The sequence below is a fragment of the Trichomycterus rosablanca genome, chromosome 7, assembly GCF_030014385.1.
Source record: "Trichomycterus rosablanca isolate fTriRos1 chromosome 7, fTriRos1.hap1, whole genome shotgun sequence".
NCBI lineage: Eukaryota > Metazoa > Chordata > Actinopteri > Siluriformes > Trichomycteridae > Trichomycterus > Trichomycterus rosablanca.
In genome coordinates, this window is record NC_085994.1 from 14,178,721 (window position 1) to 14,191,842 (window position 13,122).

The window sequence follows — 13,122 nt, forward strand, 5'->3', positions numbered from 1 at the left end:
AGGTTCAACAAAAATATCCAGCCCAAAGTCTGTCCTTCAGAAGCTGAAACTAGCTTAAAATCTGAGGTGCCACAGACGTTTGAAGAAAACAGGCTATAAACAACAAAAGAACTACCAGTGTACTACTTTCAAATCTTCTTTTAATCTTACTTTGTTTTAATTTTATATTCTAATTTATACTTTTCGTGAAGCATATTGTTTACAATGGTTTTATTATCATACTGTATTATTAATAATGATTATCTTTTATATTTTCAGATCACAGTAAAGAACAATTAATAGTCTCACAATAAACACTAAATGGACTAAAATTAACTTGTAATATGGCTGAAGAGATCTCCTGTGGTTGTGAATGGCCCACTATCAAACCTATTGGAGGTGTTTAGCTCATCTGCTCTTATCAAGTTCTCTTCAGGATCAGATTGCTGACGGCTGGGCAGTTTGTATTTAGCTTGACACCAGCCTCATGCCATTTCACACATTTTTCACTTTACCCCACTGATGATTGCTGTCCATTTTCCTCCTATAGTAATTCTTGCTTCCTCTGATTCTCACTTTCAGCTCCTTCAGAAGACTCCTCACCAACCTTAAAGGACCACTTTTTCACATTTAGCAAGATCCTTAAGTCACCAGTGACAATGTCTTAGATGGTACAGATGTCCTCACCATGAACACCCTAGATAGTTTTTTCAAAGCAGCTCTTCAGGACACTAATAGCCTCAAAAACTTCCTGTCTGTTGTGGTTACCACAGGTGTGTATTTGTATCTTGCAGTGGTCATGAGTGCCCAGGAAGCAATCTTACAAGATCCACTATTATGCTGAATTGTATTTATGCCTTGTTTAAACTTTTAGACTGTTTCCATTGTAAATAAATGAAGAAATTAAGCAATGAGCATTTATGTACTGTTCATCGATATTTCAGATAATCATTACCTAAATGCTTACAATTTTATCTAGCAGCTGCTGATTACCTTGCCATTGAACTGATAAACATGTTTGCTAATGTAACATAGGAACATACTGAAACTTGACTTAGCCTTGTTAACCAAGCTAATGATTTATAGCGAACATACACATCTAACATGCTCCGTCCCATATTGTAGGCATTAACATAAGGGTAAATTTAAGTATATACACATTAAATATGGTTTCTGTACAGTATGTTTAAATATAGAGCAAACTGGGTTTACAAATCACTTGTATACTGTATCATTTTTTATTTATTTGAGGTTTGTAAAATACTATATTTAATTATTTATTAGAATTTAAAGCCACGTTTTACACACTGGTTAAATTCATGACAGTTCAGATAGTTACTGGTTACACACAAGATTCATCAGCTAAAATCTCATTATTGTGGCAGACGTATTTGATACTATTTTAAGCCTAAAAATAGATCAACTAGTTAATGGCAAATCAATCACAGAATAACTTGCATCTTTCACTTGCAACACAATTTCATTCTTTCATTTTATTTCTAATTGAAAATAATATATTAAATGTTAATTCCAGTTATCAGATGAGTAAATGATCAAAAATGGATTTCAATTCACATGTTTATGGATTTATTAAAAACAGTTTATTGATTTGCTACTTCAGGTCAAACATACAAAACTCAGTCAGATAACATTAAATTCTAATATAAAAATTAGACTCACACGCTTCCTTAAAACAAAACAATAAAGCCTAAAATTAAGATTAACAAGTGTCTATGAAGCTTCTTAATACAAAGTCTTTACTAAGTTCGACACCCAGTCTGTGCTGGATGGCTTTCCATGTATCTAAAATAACACACACTCATTCATATTATCTGTAGCCAAAGCATGAATTTATAGGCCGTCTGTATACACACCGCAATGCTGAACACTATGCACCATCATTCATTTCATTTCATTTTCAGCATTTAGCAGACGCTTTTATCCAAAGCGACTTACATTACTGTGACAGTATATTGTCCAAGCAACTGAGGGTTAAGGGCCTTGCTCAAGTCCAGTACCTTAACCACTAGGCTACAACACCACATTTGTTTTGTGCTTCCATTCAGGTTTGGAATGAATATTGGAAGTACAATATATTTGATTCTCAATACAACTCGATATGAACGTAAAAGCCAGCTAAAAGCAGAACATTTCAATTTCATCTCAGTATATACAGTGTAGCCACAACATGGTTACACACTTAAGCCTGTAAAATAACTCAGATTTACATACCACAAATAACAGGGTGATCATGTTCCATCTGAAAGTCAGTGTGCACAAACACAGTAAATCATACTGGCATTTAGGAGTGCAATGGAATTGAAGTTAGTTTGCAATAGGTGAATATTTTCACCAGTAAATGTAATATTCTGTTTATGTACATATGCCTAGTGTGCATATGTTTGAAGCCTATACTGGATGTGAAATTAGAACACTATAAAATGTATAAAAAGGAAACATCTAAACCCGACACAACGTCCCGTCTTTCATACAGAACCAGCAAATACTTTTCATATATTATAAATGAATGATAAATGTTCCAACTTTAAAAGCTAGTTATTTTGCTCAGTTCTCAAACGTTACTAGGACCAGGAATAGCTCTCATTCTAGACTAACTATTCAGCTGTAAATCACAGTTTGTATTTCAATTTAGTCCAAAACTATAAAACAAGGTCACTGTATTATCTGTATATGTTCGATGAACCAAATTTTTACTATTTCCAATTTTAGAAATCCTCAGCCACTTGGCTAGTTTCCTTAACACTAAAGTCTAGTATTGGAATGATTTGAAAAAGTGCAGTGGGAAACTACTATGGAGATTTTGGGACTAACCCTGATCCAAGAAATTGACACAAAAGGTTCATCTGAGATCAAAATCAAAATGTCACATACACTGATGGCCAAAATTATTTGGGCATGTGACAAGCGCTTTTTGGAAATCCCATTCCAAAATGGATTGGTATTAAAATAGTGACCTCTGTGTGTGATTCAGCCATAACAGCTACACTTCTAAAAAGGTTTCGCACAAGACTTAGAAGTATGTCTGTGGGAATTTGTGCCCATTAGGTCAAAAGAGCATTTGTATGTAGACACTAATATTAGCCAGAAAAGCCTCAACTGATGTTCCAGTTTGTTCCAAAGCTGTTCAGTGAGACTGAGGTCAGGTTTCCTAATGCTTCCCTTTGCTATTTGCAATTACTGTAGCTAAAGCACATGAAATCAGTAACTCGAAGAGGGGTACCAAACCTTTGCCCATATAGTGTATTTTGCAGTATACGCTGCCATATGAACAGGCACGGGCTAACGCAAAGCTAAATAAATAAAATAAATTGCTGTGAAGGTGTGAAATTACCTTCTGGCAGGCATGTACTGGAGTTAAAGTTCTATTTGGCAGTGTATCAGATTCCTAATAATGCTTTAAAATATTTGTTGTGAAGAAATGAAACACCAGCAGAGAAAAAACTCAACTATTTAACTCTGACTACAGATCTTCAGCCATGTTTCTGCACTTAATCAGAATGGAAATACACTGGACCACTTGGCTCAATAAATTACCGTTCTTGGTCTCGCACACATGCTCGGACATATGAGAAAACTAGTCCTCGTTTGATACTTTCTGTACATGCTGTTCATCTCAAAGCTGCAATTATTCAAGTCCAGATGCACCATGGCTTATTTGTATGTAGATTTGGAATTAAATGGAGGAATAGCAGCTGTGGTGGAGTGCTTGCATAAACCTTTTGGCAGCATGTGAAGAACGTTGGTCTCATCATTCATACGTCTATCATGACATCTCAGTTGTAATCCAGCTTCAGAGTCAAGAACTGAATGTAGCACGAAGCGGTGATGTTAAAGGTGTGAGCAGTAAGTATGGATTTGCATCGAGAGAGTATTACTATTGCTGGCTGAACTTAAACCTTCCTTGCTTTCTTTCATTGCTTATTCAGATTTATTGTGGATGGTTATGAATAAAAGAACTATTGCCAGGTAGATGTGAGTGTGTGTTTATGGTGCACTCATGCACGTTACACAGTGTCTTCATCCATTTTGGCAACTGATCCGTGTGTGAGAGGAGTGGACACGTCATTCTCAGCTTCCTTCTCTTTCTCCTTCATGGCGTTGTCTATGTTGGTCTCTTCATCGTTGGCTTCAAGCCCGGCTTTTCTCTCCTCCGCTTTCTTTTCTCGATCAAGCAAGCGGTAGTTGATGCCCATTCCAACGAACAGAAACACGCTCGCAATGATCAGGATGATGCCACACCCGATGTAGGTGTATTTGTAATCGTGGTAGATGTCATTCAGTCTGCCTACAAAACAAATTACAGTAGACACAAATATTTAGTGTTTATATTAAAACCTTTTTTGAGCAATTTCTTAGTAGGTAATTTAGTTAAACAGAAAGGTAGAAAAAAAAAAAAATACTATTATTTGATATACAGTATACAGCATCATGACTTCTTTATGCCCATCTAAAGAACGTTAAAGACTTGCCATCAAGTTTGTTTGTTTATGAAGATTTTAACGCCATGTTTTACACTTTGGTTACATTCATGACAGGAACGGTAGTTACTCATCACACAAGGTTCATCAGTTCACAAGGTTATACCGAACACAGTTATGGACGATTTAGTGTCTCCAATTCACCTCACTTGTATGTCTTTGGACTGTGGGAGGAAACCGGAGCACCCGGAGGAAACCCACGCGGACATGGGGAGAACATGCAAACTCCACACAGAAAGGACCCGGACCACCCCACCTGGGAATCAAACCCAGGACCTTCTTGCTGTGAGGTGACGGTGCTACCCACTTACTTGAATGTAGAATTTCTATTTGTATGTAATTCCAATGTCCGCAAACCCCCCCCACCCCCGCCCCAGACACATTATCTGTCAATTTAGTAACTTCCAAATCCCGATTGTGAATCCACTGCTGCTTGCACAACACCCGATTTAATCAAGGCAAGTCGGATCACCACACACTCCATCCGACACGTGTCCAATGTGCAGCCGCATCTCCTCACCTGCCAGTGTTGTGTTCCCACACAGATCTGTATAGCATATGTTTGTTTATTAAAGGTGAGCTCTGGGTCAAACTCAAATCATGAATTTACTTAGTGAACCAAGCTTTTTGCATCAGTTTAATGCATAATATAGCCATGTTCCACGAGAATTCTTTAGGTGCAAAAGTTTAACATTTACCCATTAAAAAGAGCCAGGGGAATCATGTAACGGTACATAGTAGTTTGGTCATAAATGGCAATCCTGATTTAAGAAACAGTCCCTCATTACCTGATAGAGAAGCTGAGGGAATATTTTTTAATAAGATTTTTTAAAATGCATTTTCAACCCATTTTCCTCCCAATTTAGCGCACTCAATTTTGTCTTCCGCTGCTACCAGAGATACCAAATTGCATCCGAGGAGAACACGTCGCTGTACACACATGCACAGCCCTCCCTTGCTTTCTGCACAGACGTCTCTTCTGCCAATCAGGGTCCTTACACAGCGTATGAAGACCCACCCACCCAAACACATAGTCAGTCCTTGACCCTGCAGATACAGTGGCCAATTAGTATCTGCTGTAGGCACTGCCAATTATGCCCGCTAGATGGTGCCCAGCCGACCGAAGGCAACACAGAGGAGTTCAGAAACTCAGTGCTAGTGTGCAAGTGGAATATCCCGCTGTGCCACCTGGGCGCTTTAATACGATAATTTTATAGTTGTATAGTTGAACATACTTTATTATTCTGTATCACGTGGTTTTCTACTATAACAAATATTTTTTAGGAATTGCAATGTGGTAGGACTGGTTTTATATTTCTAAGGAACTACTTATTATTAGGGCTGTCGTTAAAAATTGTAATCGCGATTAAAAAAATTAATCAAGATTAAAATTTTTAATCTAACTTTTTATTTGGCTGTTTGTGCCACATACATGTGTGTCTCTGTGGTAATTAACTGTATTTCAGATGAATTAGGATGTAAAGCGCATGAACTGTCCGATGATGAACCACTTTTAGCGGTTTTCACTTTTTTTACGTGTTGATGAAAAGATGAATGAAATCACGCAAGCGTAACGAGTATCTCCATTGGCTGCTAGAGCTGTCCATCAAAACCGCGTAGCTCCGCCTCCTCCCCCTCCGGTAAGAAGTGAAACTCTGCGTGATGTTTCATCTCTACAGTTTATTCAGCTTATTCTTTCACATGGTTATAAACAATTTATATTTGTGATGTTTGTAGTTTTCTAAAAACACATTCGTATCTGATATTTATATGGACTAAGCGTTTACATGGACTGTTTTAATTAACACTTTTTTTTTATATAGCTACAGTCAATTACTTATAGATAATGTCTGTTAACTTGACTGTTTCAGGTATTTATAGGTGTTTTAATGGTAATGTAGAACAGTATTTCCCAGTATTCTTTCTGCACAAACACAGTATTAAAGGGTTTTCTTAATAGATCTATGAAATATTCATATGTGTTTTGATGCTTTATTGATGCCTTATATTCGATCAAAACATTATGGTTGGTGCACCTGTTTTCAGTGTCAGGGTTATGAACAGGAAAAGATCCTCACTTTTGTCAGATAATGTGCTTTCTAAAATGAATTTAGATTTAATAATTTTATCATATTTTATGAATGTTTTATTGGTAAACACGTTCTTGCAATAACAATGTGCATAACTGTTCAAATTTTGCTTAATTATTAGTTTGCGATTAATTGAGATGAATACATATATATTAGGGTTGTCACACGATTAAAAATTTTAATCGAGATTAATCGCGATTAAAAATTTTAATCGTGTGACAGCCCTACTTATTACGTGTTAAAGAACGTGTCATGAATGAGTCATTTGTTTACTTTGGAATTATTTAAAAATAGAATAAATAATGCACACACACCTAGTATGGGTGGTCCAAACAGAACTGGCAGACACTCGACGATGGTCACGAGGCCCACAGCACTTGAGAATCTCTGTGCCCCCACCAGATCCATGAGAGTCTCGAAGAGCACAGAGCTGAGCCAGCCAAACGCCACTCCAAAAAATATAGCATATATGCAGAAGCCCAAATAGTCTGTTGATAGTGGTGCCAACAGATGGCACACACCATTATACAGCACCGCCACTGCAAAAAAATACTGAATGCGTGGTCGCACCCAGCGCGTGTTGGCCAACAGGCCCATGGAAGGTCGTGCCACCATGTCTGTGAAGGCCAGGATGGAGAGCAGGAAAGCTGCTTTGTCCTTGGAGATGCCTTTGCTCTTGGCGTAATTGCTGAGGAAGACGAGCGGCGCAAACAGGCCAAAGAACATGACCACGTTGCCAAGTAGATAAAGCAGGAAGCCTCTGTGTTTAAAAAGGGTCAGGTCGATGAAGCTGTTTATGGTTTGCATCACTGTCTTCTTTTCTCCGTCCCCCTTCACGTCGGCTTTGGGCTGCGGTGTTGGTCCGATGGGCCGCATTAATGAGCCTGCCACGCAGCAATTGAGCAGAGTGCCACCTAGAATCAGAAAGCTGCCCCTCCAACCAAAAATATCATAGAGCCAGCTGTTCAGAGGTGCCAGTGTGGACAGGAACACAGGGCTGCCTGCCATGGCGATTCCATTAGCTATAGGACGCCGCTTATAGAAATATTTACCAATCATCGTCAGTGCTGGATTCAGATTAAACGCCAAACCCAGACCTGTAAAAGTAAAGAAAAAAGACTAAAGTATGCATCACATGTCTATCATGATTTTATTGACTCACTATTTTATTCACTATTTCAAATAAAGCATAATAAGCAAGATATACTGCACTACAATTAATCGTTAAAAGCATTTTTTTGGTTTGTTTTAACATCTTTATACTTTTTTTTTTATCCACCACTTAATTTCGGTCTGGGTCACAAAGCAGGACTACAATACAGAGCACCATTTATTTAGCCATTATTCTGTATACACAATTTTATAAGCTACACAGTCCCATTTTTTGAGTGTTGCTGCCAATAAATTCAAAATTTTATTTACAACATCAAAATTATTGCTGGGTCTTTCTCATATCATATCACCCTAAATCCTAGATGAAATAAAATGTTTTTGTAATACACAGGCTAATCAGGACATCACTTTGTACGTGAGGCATCAGCATTATTACTCACCTCCTATTACTCCGACACAAAAGTACAATCCCTCCACTGTGTTACAGAAGGATGCACAGACAAGACCTGTGCCTGCCAGACAGCCTCCAGCGATCATGACTGGTCGGCTGCCAAACTTGTTTACCAGGATACTGCTGACTGGTCCTGTTTAGGAAGTGAAAATGGTCAAACGTTAAACACACTTTCTGGTCACTGAACTTGAGTTCTATGCTGTGGGAAACATGGGAGAAGTTTAGAAACAAAGCAGTACTTCAGATTTTCGTTTTTTCCCCTCTCCTTTTGGCTGATCCCAAATTTCGGCTGATACCACCGCCTCCCCAGACACAGCCGATTATGTTTTTGTAGATGCCCGACCGACCAACAGCACTGCTGAGATTAAAACCTTAAATCTAAGTGGTAGTGGGATAGCGCACATAGATTTTAGTCTGAGATTACTTCACCAATTCAGTTAAATGTTCATTTGTGTCATTTGAATAATTTGCTCTTTTAGAAAACATTTTATGCAAAAACCTTTGACATGCCACTGTGCATTTTATGTTTTACTATAGCTACACGATCTATAACCTGCACATTAGAAATGTCATGCTGGAGAGTTGTATTAGACTAATAGAAATAAATGTTAATATAAAATAGGTAATTAGTACTTGGTTTCCCTACATAGACCACAAACTAAGTAAATAAATCTTATCAGCAGAGGTTTGTTTGTTTATTAGGATTTTAACGACATGTTTTACGCTTTGGTTACATTCATGACAGGAACGGTAGTTACTCATTACACAAGGTTCATCAGTTCACAAGTTTATATCGAACACAGTCATGGACGATTTAGTGTCTCCAATTAACCTCACTTGCACGTCTTTGGATTGTGGGAGGAAACCGAAGCACCCGGAGGAAACCCACGCGGACACGAGGCGAACATGCAAACTCCACACTGAAAGGACCTGGACCGCCCCACCTGGGGATCGAACCCAGGACCTTCTCGCTGTGAGGCGACAGTGCTACCCACTTAGCCACTGTGCCGCCCTATCAGCAGAGTTTTGAGTTTAAAATACCATTTATTTGTTAAAAAAAATAATAATAATAATGATAATAATAATAATAAATATAACACACACACACAATTCGCAAGAAAAAAAGAGAAATTAAATTCAACATGCCTTGTTGCAAAAGGAAGTAAAACACCAAGTTATTCCAAGCCTGAAAGGTATACTAACTTTAATAAAACTATGCTGCTATAATAGCAAAGCACCAATCACACAGTCCTGGAATGCATTAACTCATTTATATCCAGGTACACCACCCACACTCACACATACACAAGCAAAAAGGCTAGTATTTGGTTCCAGTTATTTTAAATTGTTTGTTAAGCTTTATTTAATAAAGTTTTCACATTTGGGTTGAAAATTAATTGCATTTATTGGCAAGCCTGACAAATATCGAAAAGCAAAATCTGTGCATCACGACCTTGTGTTAATGGGTGCACACATGCACCTCCATTTGGTTTTAAATTGCATACAGCTTGGACAAACACAGCTTATCAGAGAGCAGCTTTCTGTAATTATGGTTTGAAAACATACTAGAAGTTAAGGATGTCCAGGAACCGAAGAGAATTCTTTTTTATTTGTCTACACTAGATGGCAGTGTAATGCAGTCTCCCACCATGAATGTGTCACATCTCAGTTGCATAGCTTTGCAAGTGTACGTGTTACTTCCTGTTGCTTCCTGTGCAAGGCCTCTTTTTTTTTTTATTTAAATGCCCTCCCACACACACACAAAATGAAATCTACAGTAGTTCCTGATTTCTGCCAAGTTTATAGTAATTCTGAGAGGGTTAACAGTGTTCTGGAAAGAGGGGGTGTTATCTTACATAACCGGTCTCAAATCAGAGAACCAGGACAATCTCCAACAATGAACTGGTGAGCTTTCAACACAGCCATTTACAAACAAGGACAGTCTGAAACATTGCAGTACGCTAATGGGTTCAGACAGGCTTTATGTGCTACCAAGTTTCCATTCCAAACCAGGATGAATGAAGCACAGATCAGTGCACGCACACACACACACACCATCTCCAAACACTAACAGCATTCTGCTACTGGAGATGTGTGCGGCATTTCACTTGTGAAGCATCTCTCCTGACACGACCTTCAAGCAATTACAAACTGAACCGACACTCAGTTCAGCGGGCATTTACATTTCATCTTCACATCCCACTCTGCAACGTGCCCGAGCGTCTTCATTACAGACGGCATGTTCTCATCCTGCTCAATCTGTCACACTGACTCAAATCAAACCATCCATTTGACAGAATCATCAAATTACATTGAGCAGGACACTTGCAGACTGATTGGAAATTCGCTCGAGGTCGAGTCCCCACTCGGCTCTCGGTGTTCAATATGTTTAGAACTTAGGGTATACACAAGACAAAAGCTAAGGCTGTAAAATAATGAATAATCATTAAAATCATACAACTGGGCCTATCCACAATCATGTTGATTTAAATGTAAAATGGAATCTGTGGGTTCACCCAAAACTTGTGTTTCTTCTTGCTTCCCATACGAATAGGTCTGTAAACGCCTCTCAGCAGACGATACTTAACTCACAGATAAATAGTTTTAAGTCATTATTTAACTAAAATGTTTTTGATATTTAATACACTTTAGTTCAGAATGTTTTGGAACAGCTGAGATTTTTAAACCTTGTTTGGACATGAATGGCTCTAACAAAATTACCTTTTATAAAATAGAAGCAGAACCACAACTAAGTTATTTGCTACTAACAATACTCCCACACAAATACATATGACCCAGTTGTAAAGCACGCTAGCCCACTAATGCCAAAAAGTGGTGCTGTCAGCAGGTAGAATGTCTACTCAGACATGTGTTTTTGGGTTTTATCGCCATTATAAGCTCTATATTTAGAGCCATCTCTATGGCGTGCCATTTGTATCTTTTTCAGAATACTTTAACTACATGAAAGATGTTTAAACAGGTTTAGGTTATAATAGATGTTTTAGTTTTATGCTTTTAAGAAATTTTAAAATCTTAGAAGGAGCTGTTTTTCTAAAAATTTCTTTTATATCTGATCCAGTTAGGTATAGATTTCTGTCCTGGGTAAAAAACTCGCATTCACATAGAATATGTTTAATTGTTAATGTAATTGAGCAATGAGGGCACTTTGGGGCCCTACTCAGACATAATTGGACATGTCTGATGGGGGATGGCTAAACAGTCTAGCCATTGGGAGGTGCACTTGTCTATGCATTCGTAGTGCTGGTCCCAAGCCCAGACAAAAATAAGCAGATTGTTTGGCATAAAACCGCCAAATCAGGTACATGGACCAGAATGTGGGAACCTGTGAATATGGGAGCATCCAAAAAACATATATATAAAAAAAGTGTAAGCTGAACCCAGTAAGCTGAGCCAAACATGTCATGTGACTTAAGGTGGTGAAAATGGTGGAGCACCTTTTTATCTAATTATAGGGGATGGATTAAGTGACAAGACTTTGCTTCTAAGTTGCTGAAAATATCTATATGCAGTCACAAAAACACTACACTGCTTTACAGTAATCATTACCGAATTTCAAATCCCCCGTGTGCAACAATCATTTAAACACAATTTGCATGACAAATGTAATAAAAAAAAAAATGAAGCCATGATTGCACCAAGCACTCATTGTTCAAATCTTTGCTGTGAATAATGTGTGGGCAAGTGAAACAAAGGGTATTTTTTGTGTTTGATTGATTCCTGACGTCAGATGCTGTGGCTATTATCATAGCTGAATGATAGGCACTGTCTAAAAAAAAAAAGTCAAAGTGGGGGTGGATTTGTTTCTTTATTTGTGTGAACAAAGGTTATGTGCAGAAGCTTGCATCAGCCAAGCAGTGCAACACAGCACATGTAACAAACACTCAAATACGAGTAGTAAACATTAGGCATGGGAAGCTTCTTTTCAAACATTTATTTTAGTTAAAGTATTGTAGTAAAACTATAAACCCTCTATTAGAATAATGGTGTAGAGATATTTTCTTGATTAAGGGCCTGGGCCCCATGATAAATTAATTCAGCTCTCATTAACATTCATTAACATTGACGTGATCAGACAGTCTTCACATATATGAATATTATTTTTATTATTACATAAATGAATAACATTATTATTTTTACTATTACAATTATTATCATTAAAGGTGAACCGGGAAACTTTGTTAGTTTGTATCAAACAAGTAGCCCTTTTTATTACTCAGTACCCTTGAAGTAGCTCTCAGTTTCGAAAAGGTTGGTGACCCCTGATCTAGAGCTTAAACACAATTTGGTTGTATAACAAGGCACCAAATCAAAGCCCACCTTAAAATGGCCTTAATAGCCTAATTGCAACATTTTGTCAAAAAGTGTGGACCAAAATTCCCCACACAGTGATGTAAAAGACTAGTATTTTGTTTGGTGTTCCTTATCAAGTATTACTATATCCTTTTCAGGGTGTTGTGCACATTACAAAAGATGTACGTACTGCACATTTTTAAATTGATACAGAAATAGGTTTGGAAACTACATAGTTGCATAAGCCTATTTTAAACTATTTATTCCAGTAAGAGTGACAAGCAATTGAGCCCTCAGCAAATGTGAGCAATCCTGTATGAATAGTAACCATCCTGTGTTGCGCTGCCTCATGGGCGCAAGCTCCTGCACGTACGCATGAGCGACTTGCCCAAACCGGTTACAACAGTCCTGAGAGAGTGGCTGGTGCAATAATGCATTTATCGGGTTTATGATTAAATTTGTCACGTAAATTGCTTTCATAAATCCAGATTATTGAATTAATGCTGAATGTATTTAGTTATGTGGTCACCCAGCACCATCCTGTGCCAGCACATATACATGTCTGCAGAGACTCAAAAGAACAAAGCCTTTGTTAAGCTGGAAAGTTACCCACGTACTATGTAAATAATATTATTAAGAAACAGGAAACTGCTTCACTCACTCCACACATAATTATTAC

General features: G+C 37.8%; 1 protein-coding gene across 2 annotated transcripts in view; it reads right to left on the reverse strand.

Moving 5' to 3' along the window:
- Positions 1-1,549: 1,549 nt before the first annotated feature.
- The window catches only part of slc16a1b (solute carrier family 16 member 1b), a 41,044-nt gene continuing 29,471 nt past the window's right edge, over positions 1,550-13,122 (reverse strand). For both annotated transcript variants that reach the window (XM_062999038.1, XM_062999039.1), the window contains exons 3-5: positions 8,122-8,265; positions 6,883-7,665; positions 1,550-4,285 (exon numbers count right to left, since the gene is read on the reverse strand). In XM_062999038.1, coding sequence (XP_062855108.1) covers positions 4,005-4,285; positions 6,883-7,665; positions 8,122-8,265 — 1,208 coding nt within the window. In that variant the 3' untranslated portion in view covers positions 1,550-4,004. The remainder of the gene's footprint in view (positions 4,286-6,882; positions 7,666-8,121; positions 8,266-13,122) is intronic.